Genomic DNA, 14,161 nt, shown 5'->3' on the forward strand with positions numbered 1-14,161 from the left:
GGGTGGGACCTAGCAGTTACTGAGCCCCTTCTGAGCAAGGGTTATATTGGAGCTGCATGTTGTCCATCCCACGTAAGCCTTCCCACAAGCCTAGGTGAGGATGCTAAAGCCTGGAGAAGGTCTGAAACCTCCTCAAGGCTGAGTTCTCGTCCAAGTATCTGTTACTCAAAAACCTGTATGCCTGCTCAGTATCTACGCCAGGTATGGAAAGGGGACTTGCATTGGCCAAGGTCCCAGTATATAACTGGGATGTAAGAAAATTGTGCCTTCCTCCCCCAGTTCTAAAACCTGGCCTCTCTAACCCCTAGTTCTGTGATGCGATTATTTTTGAAGTTCCTCCTCTCATTGGATACCTCACTCATCTTCTACCAGATTTCTCACTGCAGGCTCAAACCCTTATATCCTGGCTTCTGGCATCTCTAAGTGGTCACTACTAAATATACTCTTCACAGAAAAAGATTTGTAGATGTGCCTTCTGGGGATCAAAGAAAGAGGTTTCTAGGGAAACTGCTTGCATACTGGGACTGCCTGCCCCACCCCCTTTCTCCACTGGGTACAGGGAAGAATAGATAGGCAGCAGCATTTTTTACACTTTTATTCAGCATATACTTATTGAGCATTTATAACATGCCAGGCACTGTGCTGGGATTGGGAACAATTAAGATGGGTCAGTCAAAGTCCACTAGAGAGAGGTAGATACAGAGAGGTGCATGACAGCATTACAGGTGCTCTCTTGGATGACTCTAGATGGTAGAGAAGTGGTTCAAGGGAGAGAATGGTTGTGGGCAGGTGAAGATGCAAATGTCATGAAGAAACATTGAGCACCTGCAATGTGCCACGCCCTGTGTTAGGTCTCCACAGAACAAAGGTGAATAAGACAAGGCCCCTGCCTTCAAAAACACAAAATCTAGAGGGAGAGATGGACATGGACACAGTCATTTTAGTGAAACCTGAGGTGCTAAGAAAGTACAAAGGAAAGGAGCTAAAGCTAGGCCTTGCAGAAGCGGATGCCTGAGTTAGGTTTGCAATGGGAAGAGAAAAATGTAGGAAGGCATGGTTGGCTTGACCATCTGTGACAGCATGGGCCTGTGCAGAAAGAAGGCCCACTTGGTGCTAGATGCCTGATTGGGTCAGAACTATATGTTACACACATGCCCACCTGGGTCTGTGAAACAAATGAACTTCATCCACCTGCTTCGGAAAGAATTACATAGATCCCAGGATGCTCGTCACCGGAAAGAACTGAAGCATGCACCTGGAAAAAATAAAAAAGACCCAGCCCAGGACAGCTAGAAGCAGACCCTGCAGGGTAGAGGGTAGGACAGGGACCTCTGAGACTCCTCCCAGCAGATATGTAAGGCTTCACTCCCCTGGTGCAGTGAAATATCCTGGGTTTCTTGACTAAATCACATTTTTTTCCTTTTACCCCTTCTTCTCTGTTCTCTCCAGTTTTGTTTCTCTATCCAATATTTTGAGTTCTTAAATGTTCCCTAGAATCCTCTCTGTTCTTTCTTCTTCCAAAGACACATTTTCTTCCTAAATCACTTTACCATTCTACTGCTTCATTCCCAGGAAAAAATCCACCTCTTCTCAATTTTATTTGTCCAAAGGGAGTGGCAGTTTTCTCAGTAGCTGACATTTCATGTGTTGTCCCCTCATGATGGGAAGAGCTAGGGAGAAACAGAGCTTCCCGCTGTATTTGGAGACTGGAATTCCTAGGAGCCAGGGCCCTGTAGTTATACTTTATTTTGTAGGATAATCGACAAAGAGCTCACAGACGATAGAGAATTAACTGCTATTGTAGAGGCAAATGGTTTTGAAGGGTACTGAAAAGTCACATCCACTGCTATGATTCATAATTAATGTTTATTTAATTTAAATGGAAATGGAGCAATATGCTTTCAAAAGTAATAAATTATATATGATAAAAAAATTTTTCCTTTGCTGTAAGCATGGCTTAAATAAAATCAATCTGTGCAGCATAAGATAAGTTAGCATGGACTTTTCTCTATCTCCCTCCCTTTTTCTCTTCAGCCTCACATTTCTCCCATTCCATTTTTCTTCCTACCACGCTTTTTTGTTCTCATTCAGCTTTTCTGTCCATCACTGGACAGTAAGTAGGTCTTTCCAATAAGTCAGTCTACTTAGTTGCGACCACTGCACTAAATAGTGAGTTTTGTTCTACTTGGAGTATGGAGAGGAAGGGGGAGAAATAGACAAGATGACAAATGAATCACTTGAAACTCAGTTTGATGGTTTTTTTAATGCTTGTCCTTGGGGTCCTTTGTCTCAGCTGCTAAGAGTTTTGGACAAGGCTCAGAGAGTTTTCATTTCCAAATATCACACTCACATCTTAAAAGCACATGTGGGACAGGAATTGCCTGCGAAGAGTGCGAAGGAATCTCCAGAGTGATAGCAACATTCTGTGGTTTTGACAGGTGTTTGGGTTACAAAGGTACAGGCATTTGTCAAAACTCAGCACAGGTACACTCAAGATTATGATGTTTACTTGATTATTACCATGTTCACGCGCAATTTGTGCATTTTGTTATGTGTGAGTTTCCCTCAGAAGGAAAAAAAGCCCATGTAGTTACCAGAGTCTCACCTCTGAACGCGGCATGAGGACTCATCTGCTGCTGCCTGGGAAGATGGGTTGGTGGCTGGTGGTCTAGGCTGATTGGTCCTTCCCTGTTTCTTTTCCATGAGCCCCTAGCTGCCTGTGGCCACTGGATACACGTGGACTCCTCAGGGAGCCTGTATCCCCCAAGGGAGCCTCCAGAAGGGCCAAGGCTGCCGTCTCCCACACTCTCTGGGCCATGCCACCCAGATACACAGTTTGCCATCCACCCCTTTCTGCCGCCTTGGTGAAGAAGACCACTTTAGAGTTTACAGCTACCTCTCCGCCTCCTCATGAGTCTTCTGGCCCTTGACCCTGGAGAAGTGCCCTCCAAGTCCAGTCCAGCAAGACACAGAAACTTTTTAGTGCATCCGAAGCACCTGCACCTGTACATGGACTCCTGCAAAGCACAGAAGAGGCAGGAAGCCCCCTGTCTGGAAATGCTACACTCCCATTTGCTGTGTGAGAGGCAGCCAGGGAGGGATTCACAGCAGGATGAGGACCATTTTAGGAGGGGAGGCAGGGAGAGCAGGGGACAGGGTCAGACATGGGCTCGTGTGGCCTCAGGTCTTGGCCTCCACTTGGCAGACCTGGGGTCAGACTGGGTTTGGTCTGACTCTAACTGACTCTAACTGAGCCCATGAACATCGCTGATATGTCCCTCCCTGCTCTCCTTCCTTCTTGACTTTCTTTTCTCTCTCTCTCTCTCTCTCTCTCTCTCTCTCTCTCTCTCTCTCTCTCTCTCCCCTTCTCTCCTCTCTCTCTCTCTTCTCTCTCTCTCTCTCTCTCTCCCTCCCTCCCTCCCTCCCTCTCTCTCCCTCCCCACAGGATCTGTCTTCTTAGGATAAGGAAGACAGAGGGGAGTTAAGAGTAGGAAGCAGGAGGGATGTGGGAGGAGAGCATGCAGAGAAGTCTCCCTAGCTAAGCCCCCTCTCTAAGAGCTTAGTGGGTGGACAGGACAGCCAGCATCCCCTGGGATCACACCCACCTTCCCCAAGGAGCTTTGGTCTGTTGAGCCTCCATGCCATGTAAATATTCTGTTTTTCTCTGTGTGCTGCAAGGTGAAGACAGTTGGGAAGAACTAGCCTACAAGATGAGAGAAAGCACAAATTAGAGGCACCCCTTCTCCCTGCCGCCAGCATCACCCCAGCCTACCGCCGTGCTGACCTGCTGGGCTAGTCCATTCTCCTTTCCTTCTGTCTCTATCTTGTCTAGCGGTGGGCCTGAGCAGTTGTCCGGAACCTGCTGTGCCCAGTAATGGGGTGAAGACTGGCGAGCGCTACTTGGTGAATGATGTAGTGTCTTTCCAGTGTGAGCCGGGATATGCCCTCCAGGTACCTCCCCTGACACCCTAGAGCAGGAAACAGGTGTCCCCTGAGATGTGGTTGACAAGCCTTGTACCAGCAGAGCTACAGTCACCAAAGAACAGGGAGCAGCCCCCAGGTCCCCTGGGTACCCTTATCCTCTCCTGGAGCTGTTCATGCAAAAGATAAACTCTGCTGACTTTAACAATTTGGCACAAGCCAACCTCCAATGTGTTCCTGCAAAGTTGGGTTTCATTCGGCTTTAGGGAAATTTAATTTCCCTTTGAAGGCCATCAGGGAATTTAGTAATTAAAGGAATCTCACAAGGAAACCTCTAATAATGAGAATTCTTTAGTAATGGTTGTTAATAATTGTCCTTCCCCAAATTCTCTCTCCCTCTGCCTTACTCCCATCCCACAGTGGATCTGTGTGTCTTTGTGTATCTTGTTCCTTAACATGAGGCCCCTGAACCAGACCCCTGTACAGCCCCTGGTTGTACATACAATTGTGCCCACGGGGACAGCTAGCCCATCCCTGTTCCTGATTCCTCCAGGGCCACGCCCACATCTCCTGCATGCCTGGAACCGTGCGGCGATGGAACTACCCTCCTCCACTCTGTATTGGTAAGAGAGCCTAGACTTTACAATTCATTCCAACCCATTTTCTCTCAGGGATCTTAGCTCAGTAGTGTATCATTGAGTTCAAGTTCAAATCAGAAGAAAGTTTGATATTCTGGATTTGTTCCAAGTCAGTCATTTTAAACTGATGTTTTTATAATCTCTAACTCCTGTTTAACACAGTCATGACTTTTGGAAACCTCTGCCCCACCAAATGAAAAGTTACAGGAGGTCTGCCCGTTTGAAAACATGATGATGACCGTTCTGGCTCCAGTTAATCCATCAGATCCCAGATGAAATTTCTAGGCACTTTGGGCTTCCCCCATAACTTCTTGTGGGACAGACAGACAAATCTAGTAAAGATATGCTGAGGGTGGCTGGGCACAGTGGCTCATGCCTGTAATCCCAGCACTTTGGGGGGCCGAGTCAGATGGATCACTTGAGGTCAGGGGTTCGAGACCAGCCTGGCCAACATGGTGAAACCCCATCTCTACTAAAAATACAAAAGTTAGGCAGATGTGGTAACACACACTTGTAATCTTAGCTACTCAGGGGGCTGAGGCAGGAGAATCACTTGAACCCGGGAGGTGGAGCTTGCAGTGAGCCAAGATTGTACCACTGTACTCCAGCCTGGGTGACAAAGCAAAAATCCATCTCAAAAAAAAACATAAGAAAAGAAAAAAGAAAAAGAAATGCTGAGGGTTACGTGTGAAACATGGACTTGGCTTCGTCCCTTACCCTGTGCTACAGCAGTGATGAGCAGATCAGTAGACACAAGAAAAGACAGCATCTCCCCTTCAGAAGCTTCTGGTCCATCTAGGCAAGGAAGAAAGGCACGTTTATTTAATATCTATTATATGCTAGGCATGGAGCTTCATGTTTCCTCATATCAGCCCTTCAGGGGAGGTACCATTACGTTCAGTTTGCGAACAAGAAATCTCAGTCTTTTAGGATTTAAAAGGAAGTGGCAGAGTCAGGAACGGAAACCTAAGGTTCTCTGGTGCCCAGTCGACTGTGAGGTGCCCTTCAAGGCTGACCTTGGGCACTAGGAAGTGCAGGGAGGTAAGGGAGTGACACTCAAGCACGACAGCATTTCTCTTCTGTGGTTTCACCACGGCGTAGGGCATAGGCATCTGTGGAACAGGTCAGAAATATGAATGGTCAGCCCAAGGCACTTTCCCCCATTAGAGACTACAAAGACCTTGCCATGGAAACCATTCATTTAACAGCAGCTGCTGTTCTTTGGGGGTTTACAACATATGCCAGCCTTGTCCTAAGTAAAATGCAGTCCTTTCTGATGTGACCTCATAACAACCCTATTAAATAGGTGCTGTCACTAGTTCCATTTTACAGTTGTGGGAAACCAAGTTCTGGAGGGTTTTGAACTTGCCCATGATCCCATCGGAAGTGAAGGTGGGATGGTGACCCAGGCAGTTGAGGCTGGAGCCTACTCTGCACTGTTTTCGGGTCTGTTTGCCAAGCTGCCCTCTCCCCAGAAAGCACTTGCCTGGACCTGCCAATCCCTGTTCTATGATCCTTTCCCTGGGTCTCTAAGACTGGCTAGCCCTTTTCTGTTCACACAACCTTTTCCTGATAAGATGCAAAAGAAAAGAACTGATGTCAACTAACCAGACTGCAGGAGCACCCCAGCCCTGCATCCTCAGATGACTCTGAACTCACCTTGATTGGCATATCAGATGTCCCTAAGCCCTGGGGTCACTCAGACAGCCTGATGGTTGGCTCCTGTGAAATACTGATCACAGGCCGGGCGCGGTGGCTCACGCCTGTAATCCCAGCACTTTGGGAGGCCGAGGCGGGCGGATCACGAGGTCAGGAGATCGAGACCATCCTGGCAAACACGGTGAAACCCCGTCTCTACTAAAAATACAAAAAAAAAAAAATTAGCCAGGTGTGGTGGCGGGCGCCTGTCGTCCCAGCTTCTTGAGAGGCTGAGGCAGAAGAATGGTGTGAACCTGGGAGGCGGCGGAGCTTGCAGTGAGCCAAGATCACACCACTGCACTCCAGCCTGGGCAACAGAGCGAAACTCCGTCTCAAAAAAAAAAAAAAAAGAAAGAAATACTGATCACAGTCACTTTTCTGAGGATGGGATCGTGGTGAGCCTCCCCTGCTGGCCACTCTGCCCCCTGAAATACATATTTGAGAAGAGCCTGGCATGGTGCTGGGCACAGAGTGGGGACTGGGCCTTCTTTCATCCTTTTTCTGCAGTCTTGGAAGAGTGGATTGGGCAGTGAGGAGAGGGAGATTTGGGGGATAGGGTAAGAAATGATCAGACTTCTTTTGGCACAGAACTTCCTCACTTTTCCTGCACATCGTCACCGGGGAACTGACCTGTGAAGGGCATGTTCAAGGTCAAGGGTCCATAACTTGGGCTTGTGGACTTTTAGGCTGTCCTAGAATGCACTTCCCTTCCTGAATGTACATACTGAATGTTGCCCATGGGCACAGTCTTTTAAGAAGATTCCTTTGGATTCTCAAGGGGTTTATGACTCATGAAAGCTTAAAAACTGCTGCTTGAAGGGAGCTTCCAAACATTGGCAGGGCGCTGTACACCCCTTGATGTTGTCCTGACCCTCTGTCTCATCTCATTGTCACAGCACAGTGTGGGGGAACAGTGGAGGAGATGGAGGGGGTGATCCTGAGCCCCGGCTTCCCAGGCAACTACCCCAGTAACATGGACTGCTCCTGGAAAATAGCACTGCCTGTGGGCTTTGGTAAGTCTCTGCAACCCCCAGAGGAGACAGGCTTCATGCCCAGACCCCTGAGCTTAAAACCACTGTCTGCCAAAATCTCTTAGCACAACCTTGGGCCAAGCCTGTTTAGCACTCTGCCTCTCTGTTTTCTCATCTATTGACCTCTTGTGCAATTGTGAAGACCAATTAAGAATGGCAGAGATTAACATACAGGGAGAGAAAAATCTTAGGGGTTGCCATTATTATTATTTGAGCCATAAACTAAAATCCAGGAATGTGGAATGAGAAATTACTCGGGTTATACCTAACACTGTATCACTTGATATTAAAAATTAAAAATTAATTACTCGGATTTTTTTTAAAAAAAAAAGGGGGGGGAAATCTGTCGTACAGAGATTGGACCTCAAGTTGTACTTTTAACTCCAATGTCTGATTTATAATCCTAATTAAATTGAGCCAAATCAATATGAAATCGAGTTTACATTCTTCTTCATATGCACATTCCAGCTGGCCTAGAGATTGGGAAGGTTGTTTTTTTGTTTGTTTGTTTGCGTGTTTGTTTGGGGTTATTTTTGTTTTTTGTTTTGTTTTTGGAGCTCGACTATGCCAGGCATGGGAGGTTGTCAGGGTGTGGAGGACATGAGTGTGGGTACAAAATTTAATTGCTGGTGATCCACGTATTATGCACTGGGAATATCATTTAACCCCAAATGTCTCAGTTGAAGGGACGACGGCTTTGTCCTTACATGGAACTGATGGGCTGTACACATGGGTCATCTTGCCCCAGCCATTGCCCTGCTTCTAGGAATGAAATGTCCCAAGGAGATTATGCCCGCACAGCCCTGAATGCCAGTCTGTGAGCCCCAGAAATGAAGATCTCCCATTTTACCCTTCATTATTCAGCCTGGAGTGTGATTAGAGATTAGAGAAGGGGCTTTTGGGAAAAAGCAGTCTAACTGGACTTCTCTAAATCCGGTTGGAGGGGAGGAGAGAGCTTGGTGGCCCTCTGAAAGATGTTATTTTCTGTTCAGTACCATCTTCTGAAGGAAACTGGGTGTGAAGCGATGACACCCTCGGCAGCCTTAGGAGACTCCAGGCTTTGAGACATTAAGAGGATCTGGGAGACCCTATACCTCTGCATCCAGTCTTGGGACAGAACCAAGATGATAGAAGGTGGGGAGGGCAACATCCAAAGGCAAACAGAAGTGTGAATGAGGTGGTTTTCCCTGTAAGTCCTTATGTTCAGCCACCATTTTCATCTCTAAGTTCTGGGTGCTAATTCAGGCTTCAGGGAAGAAGCTACTGCTGGGTCCAGTCGCAGAGGCCCCGGATCCCTTGCTTTCAAGTTAATGTTGGATTCTGCCGAGGTCCCTAACTCGGTACCTGGTCTCAGCTTGTAAAGAGCTGCTGCAGCTACATGCTGCTCCACTAGATGGCGATCACAGTCCAGTTCTTTCCGCAGAGCTCAAGTCAGAAATTCCGCCATCCTTAAAGAGCCCCTTTGGTGAGCATGCAGCCCTCAGTGCTCCTGTGTAAGGGGACGATGCCTGGGCGGTGGAATGAAAAGTAGAGTCTCCTTAGATAATGTGTACAAAGATGCTCATCACAGGCTAACACTGTGAAACCCCGTCTCTGCTAAAAATTAGCTGAGCGTGGTGGTGGGCGCCTGTAGTCCCAGCTACTCGGGAGGCTGAGGCAGGAGAATGGCGTAAACCCGGGAGGCGGAGCTTGCAGTGAGCGGAGATCGCGCCACTGCACTCCAGCCTGGGTGACACAGCAAGACTCCGTCTCAAAAAAAAAAAAAAAAATCGCAAAATTATCTGCAACTTGGGAACAATCTGCATGTTCATGAATTGGGGAGTGAACTGTGTGGCTGGATAATTCATAAAATGGAATTAACATGCAGTTAAAATGAATGAACTATCTTTTTGTATATTAACATGGCTAGACCTTGAAAAACACAATATTATGTTTTTAAAAAGTATGTACAGTATAATATTTATGTAAATGTTGAAAACACATAAACCCAGATACATATTTAAGAATTCAAAACCATGAACTGGAAGGATATCTTCCAAATTCATGTGATTGCTTCTGTGGAGGGCAGGAGGGGAATGGAACAGGGCAGGAGATGAAAGGTCTTCAACATTAAGTGTCAAGTCTTGATTTTGTTCTTTAAATGATCAGATGCAAAAAAAAATTACACTCGTGCTTATTCTAAGCTCATTCGATAGTACAGATAAGCCAATTTTCAAAATAAAAATCCATCTATAATCTCATCATGCAGTGATAATCACTAATGACTTAGTCCCCCACCGTTAGCATGTCAGTCTCATGAAGACAAGGACCTTCTTGATCTTGCTCATTCTGTACAATGCCTAGCACAGCCCTGATGTACAGCAAATGCCCAGCAAATATTCTTAGCAAGTGAATTAATATTCTTCCATGTTTTATAATACAAAAATTAGAATTGTATACAGCATACTATTTTGTCCTCTGATTTTTACAATTAGCAATGCAGTATGGGCTTTTTCCTATGCTCCGTAAATGTATTTCTTCAATAACATTTTCCATAGTGATCTAATTTTAAAAAATCTTATCAGTAAACAAACATTAATGTTCCCACCTTTGTTCTTGAAACAGTATATTAATATGTACATTAAGAACTTAATTAGATTTATTTAACCTGTCAGGTTACTAGAAGGTCTTGATTAACTCACTAAGATCCCAAAGTGTAAACTTTGTTTGGCTTCTTTATGGAACAGAGGGGACAAAGTATACTTCTAAGCCCTATGTTTCTGAATTATCATAAGGGGTCTAGAAAATAGCAGTATTGAAGGTCATGTCTTTTGATTAAGTATGGGGGGGTGTTATTTTTAAATGAAAAGTTTATTCTAGCAAAACTATCTTTATGCTGATATTGGACATATGAATCATAAATTAAAACAAGTGTTGACCCTGAACTTTGTTTTCAACAAAATAAAATGAACTCCAGTGGAGCTCTGAAATGACTGATGCCTTTATTTTTGAATGAATAATACACTTTTAAGTTCAGCCCTGTCAAAGACAAGAGACTTGACTGGACCGGCAATTCCCAAAGCCTGTTCTAGGAGCCTAGGCTGGGTGGGAAATCAATAGCCAGGACTCATGGCTCTGGCAGGAGCTGCTTCCAGGAGGCAGCACACTTGAGGCAGGACTGTGTTGCTTTGGGCACTGTCTGCCTCTGTCTTGCTCCCAGGAGCTCACATCCAGTTCCTGAACTTCTCCACCGAGCCCAACCACGACTACATCGAAATCCGGAATGGCCCCTATGAGACTAGCCGCATGATGGGAAGATTCAGTGGAAACGAGCTTCCGAGCTCCCTCCTCTCCACGTCCCACGAGACCACCGTGTATTTCCACAGCGACCACTCCCAGAACCGGCCAGGATTCAAGCTGGAGTATCAGGGTAAGGACAAGGAATACCGCCTTTGCTTCTCTGTCTATCCCCATCTCTTGCCCCAACCACCCACCTTCCCAGCCTTCCATGGGGAAGACAGAACACCAGAAGGGGTGGGTTGCAGTGGCAGGCCCAGCCAAGGAAGCTTCCTTTTGGTGGCACATCACTCTGGCCCCACGGCCATCTAACCCTATTTGGCAGCTTAAGTTCTCCCACAGCCTTTTCAAGAGTGGCAGGCCCAACAGCACCCTCTGAGGCTCCCAATCTGTACAGTTATCCCTGGGCAAGTGTCCCATCTGTGCCTTCTCAGGTATCCCCAAGTGTCCAGCCGGTCACTTCCCTTCAGGCTTAATAAACTGAATTACTTGCCCAGGGTCCTTCCCTGCACATCAAGCCCAATTACTCTCAGCAAAGCTCTTCCTATGACAGGATGGAGGATTCTAGTAATGGTCCCAAGGGCACCTCTAAGCCTTGCACAAGGAGCAGGTTTTCCTGTGAGGCTCAGCCACACTCACCACAGCTCTACCTCCCTGAGGTGGGATCCCATGACAGGCCCCACTCCTTCCGGGACATTCCCTGGAAAGAGCCCCATCTACACTCAGATTCCCCTGTGTTGTGGACCATCCATCACCTGTGGATGTGGAGATTGTGCCCAACCTGTGCAACTGTACATGGTGGTCCTGAGTAAGCCCAACATCTCACTTGGATGCTTCCCTTATTGTGACTGACTGAAGCATTTGTTCTAACCCCTTTCTCAGATTCTTCCACTGAATTTTTAAAAATATTTTTAGATTTTTTTTCCAATACTAATTCATGTTTGTAAAAAAAAAAGAAAATCTAAACACTGTAGATAATTTTGTGAGCACATTGTGTTAGCTCAGGCTGCTGTAACAAAATACCATAAGCCAAATGGCTTATAAACAACAGAAATGTATTTATCACAGTTCTGAGGGCTGGGATGTCCAAGATCACAGTGCCAGCAGATTCCATGTCTGGTGAAGACCCACTTTCTAGTTCATAGACAGTATCTTCTCACTGCATCCTCACATGGTGGAAGGGGCAAAAGAACTCCCTCAGGCCTCTTTTATAAGGGAACTAATCCCATTTATGAGGGTAGGCCACCAAAGGCCCTGCCTCCAATACCCTCACATGGGGGATTAGGTTTCAACATAGGAATTTGAGGGGACAGAAATATTCAGGCCCTCACACCCATCACAGAAAGTCAAAATCCTCCCATAATCCCACCCCATCACTACCCTATGCAGAGATATACACTTTCAACAATTCAATATATATTCCCCCCTTTTGCAGTATATATATTGCTGTAGCTATATTTTTAGCCAAAATTGGATCACACTCTAGTTTTGTAATTTTGTTTTTTAAAGTTAATTTTTAATTAAACAAACAATTTACAAACATATTTATCTTGTTTTAAAAAAGAAAAATACAAGAAAGAAATTAAAACCTTACAAGTTAGGCCAAAGCTCTTTGTCTACAGCCTCCAAACCCAGGATTATTCTCCAGAAACAGCTAGTATTGTTTAGGTGTGACCTTTCCAGGCCTGGATATATGTATGCTACATGTACCTGTGAAAACTATGTAACATTTCATAAAATTTTTTGAGCATGTTTTCTATATAAACAGTACCATCCTATATGCGGCTTTCTGAGACTTGACTTCTTTATTCTGGAAATAATGTGGTGTGGATGGAGCTCCTCCCTTGCCAGAGAAGAATACTGAGGGGGGACTGGGCTTGTCATTTAGGGAAAGCCTTAAAGGGCATCCCACGAGGTGGGTGCAACTGAATCAGTTCTACAGGAGACTTCAGGGTTCCAGGGTCCGTCTCAGGGTAAACTTTGGTGAGTGTGGCTGGGCTTGTCACCTAGAGGGAGCCTCAGGAGAAGCTGGGCCTTACACCCAGACAGAGCCACTTCACTGGTGTTAGCACAGCTGCCACACCCAGGGAAGGTGTGTGCAGGCTCATCACAGAGGCCAGCCTTGCCCAAGGATGTCTGTGCCTATTATCTGGGAGGTGTGTACCTGTCAAACAGGTCATGATGCTACGGATGGCTGTGATGTCACAGGAGGGACTTGGTCCCAAATGTGTCCTCTCAGAGTCAGATGCAATGCCTTCCCCCAAGGCATTCCCTGTGTCTTAGTTTGTTAGGGCTGCTGTAAGAAAGTACCACAAACTGGGTGGCTTACACAACAGAAACTTAGGGTCCAATGGCTCTGGGCCTGGATGTTCAAGATCAAGGTGTCAGCAGAGTTGGTTCCTTCTGAGGCCCGTGAGGGAGACTCTGTCCAGGCCCCTCCCTTGGCTTCTGGTAGTTCATGGCAGTCTTGGCATTCTCAGCTCTTAGAAGTATCGCCTCGACCTCTGGCTTCATCTTCACTTGGTGCTCTTCATGTGCCTCTGTCTCCAAATTCCCACTGTCTATAAAGATACCAGTCATATTGGATCAGAGCCCACCCTAGTGACCTCATTTTAATATCCATAAGTTTGGTCAAGATCCTATCTATTTCCCATAAGGTCATATTCACAAGGAGTGAAGTCTTGAGCATATGAGTTTCGGGAGACACATTTCAGCCCCTTGCACCCCTGCCAGGCCCAAGTGCTCTCTCCCTGAGACCTTCCCTCTCTGATAAATATAAGGAATGGTGGTGCCACCATTGTGCCAGGGACAGCTGCCTTGGGCCCACCCTGTGCACTGTGCCTTAACCCTAGACAACAGGCACAGTCGTGCCACTGAATCCTTGTGATGGGACCGGCCACTCGCTGTGCTCCCTGTGTGATGAGCCCACTTGTCCTTGTAAAAATTGTCCCTGTGTGGCCACTTCAGATTCTCCATTGACTCCCCCAACAGAAGAGGCCTAACTACCCCCACAGAGCCCTGGCCTTGGGCTCACTCGCCCCTGCTTCCCTAGCCCCCACCTTGGGAAATGCTCCCACTATGGCCACCCTGCACAAGGGGCCCTGCTGTCCCCCTGAGGTTTCCTGGACAACAAGCCAACTTTCGGGGCTAGTGTCCCTCCCTGGGATGGGCCTGTCTCTCCTGCTGAGATTTGCAGCCTCCAGAGGCCCAGTCCTCCTCTGAAGACTTTGCCTATGTAGGGAGGCCAGGGAGCAGCGAGTTGCCTTCAGACACCCAGCTCCTTCACCAGGAGTTGGCCCAACATGTGAGAGGCACAGCAACGTCCAACGGGGCTTCCACCCTGTGATGGGCCCCCTCCTCCCACAAGTGTGTGACCTTCAGGACTCGCCTGGATGTTCGCCTTCAGTCCCAGGCCCAGCTACTCCCTCAGCATTCACCTGTCTGCCACAGTCCCAAGGACTCCTGTGGAGCCACACATGGCACCGGGGCACCTGCCCCCCTTAGACTTGGGCTACACCCCCATTAAGGCTTCTCATTTGGGGTGATCCCAACCTCTCGGGCTAGGTTGTCTCTAGGGCCAGAGGCCTAAGTACTCCC

At 47.0% G+C, this 14,161-nt stretch overlaps 1 protein-coding gene across 1 annotated transcript in view; it reads left to right on the forward strand.

Moving 5' to 3' along the window:
• Positions 1–14,161, forward strand: part of CSMD2 (CUB and Sushi multiple domains 2) — a 602,688-nt gene that overhangs the window by 496,162 nt on the left and 92,365 nt on the right. Inside the window, exons 38-41 of the mRNA XM_033228874.1 lie at positions 3,833–3,951; positions 4,475–4,544; positions 7,154–7,270; positions 10,488–10,697. Coding sequence (XP_033084765.1) covers positions 3,833–3,951; positions 4,475–4,544; positions 7,154–7,270; positions 10,488–10,697 — 516 coding nt within the window. The remainder of the gene's footprint in view (positions 1–3,832; positions 3,952–4,474; positions 4,545–7,153; positions 7,271–10,487; positions 10,698–14,161) is intronic.

Source organism: Trachypithecus francoisi, unplaced genomic scaffold (genome assembly GCF_009764315.1).
Source record: "Trachypithecus francoisi isolate TF-2019V2 unplaced genomic scaffold, Tfra_2.0 Lachesis_group12, whole genome shotgun sequence".
NCBI classification, from domain to species: domain Eukaryota; kingdom Metazoa; phylum Chordata; class Mammalia; order Primates; family Cercopithecidae; genus Trachypithecus; species Trachypithecus francoisi.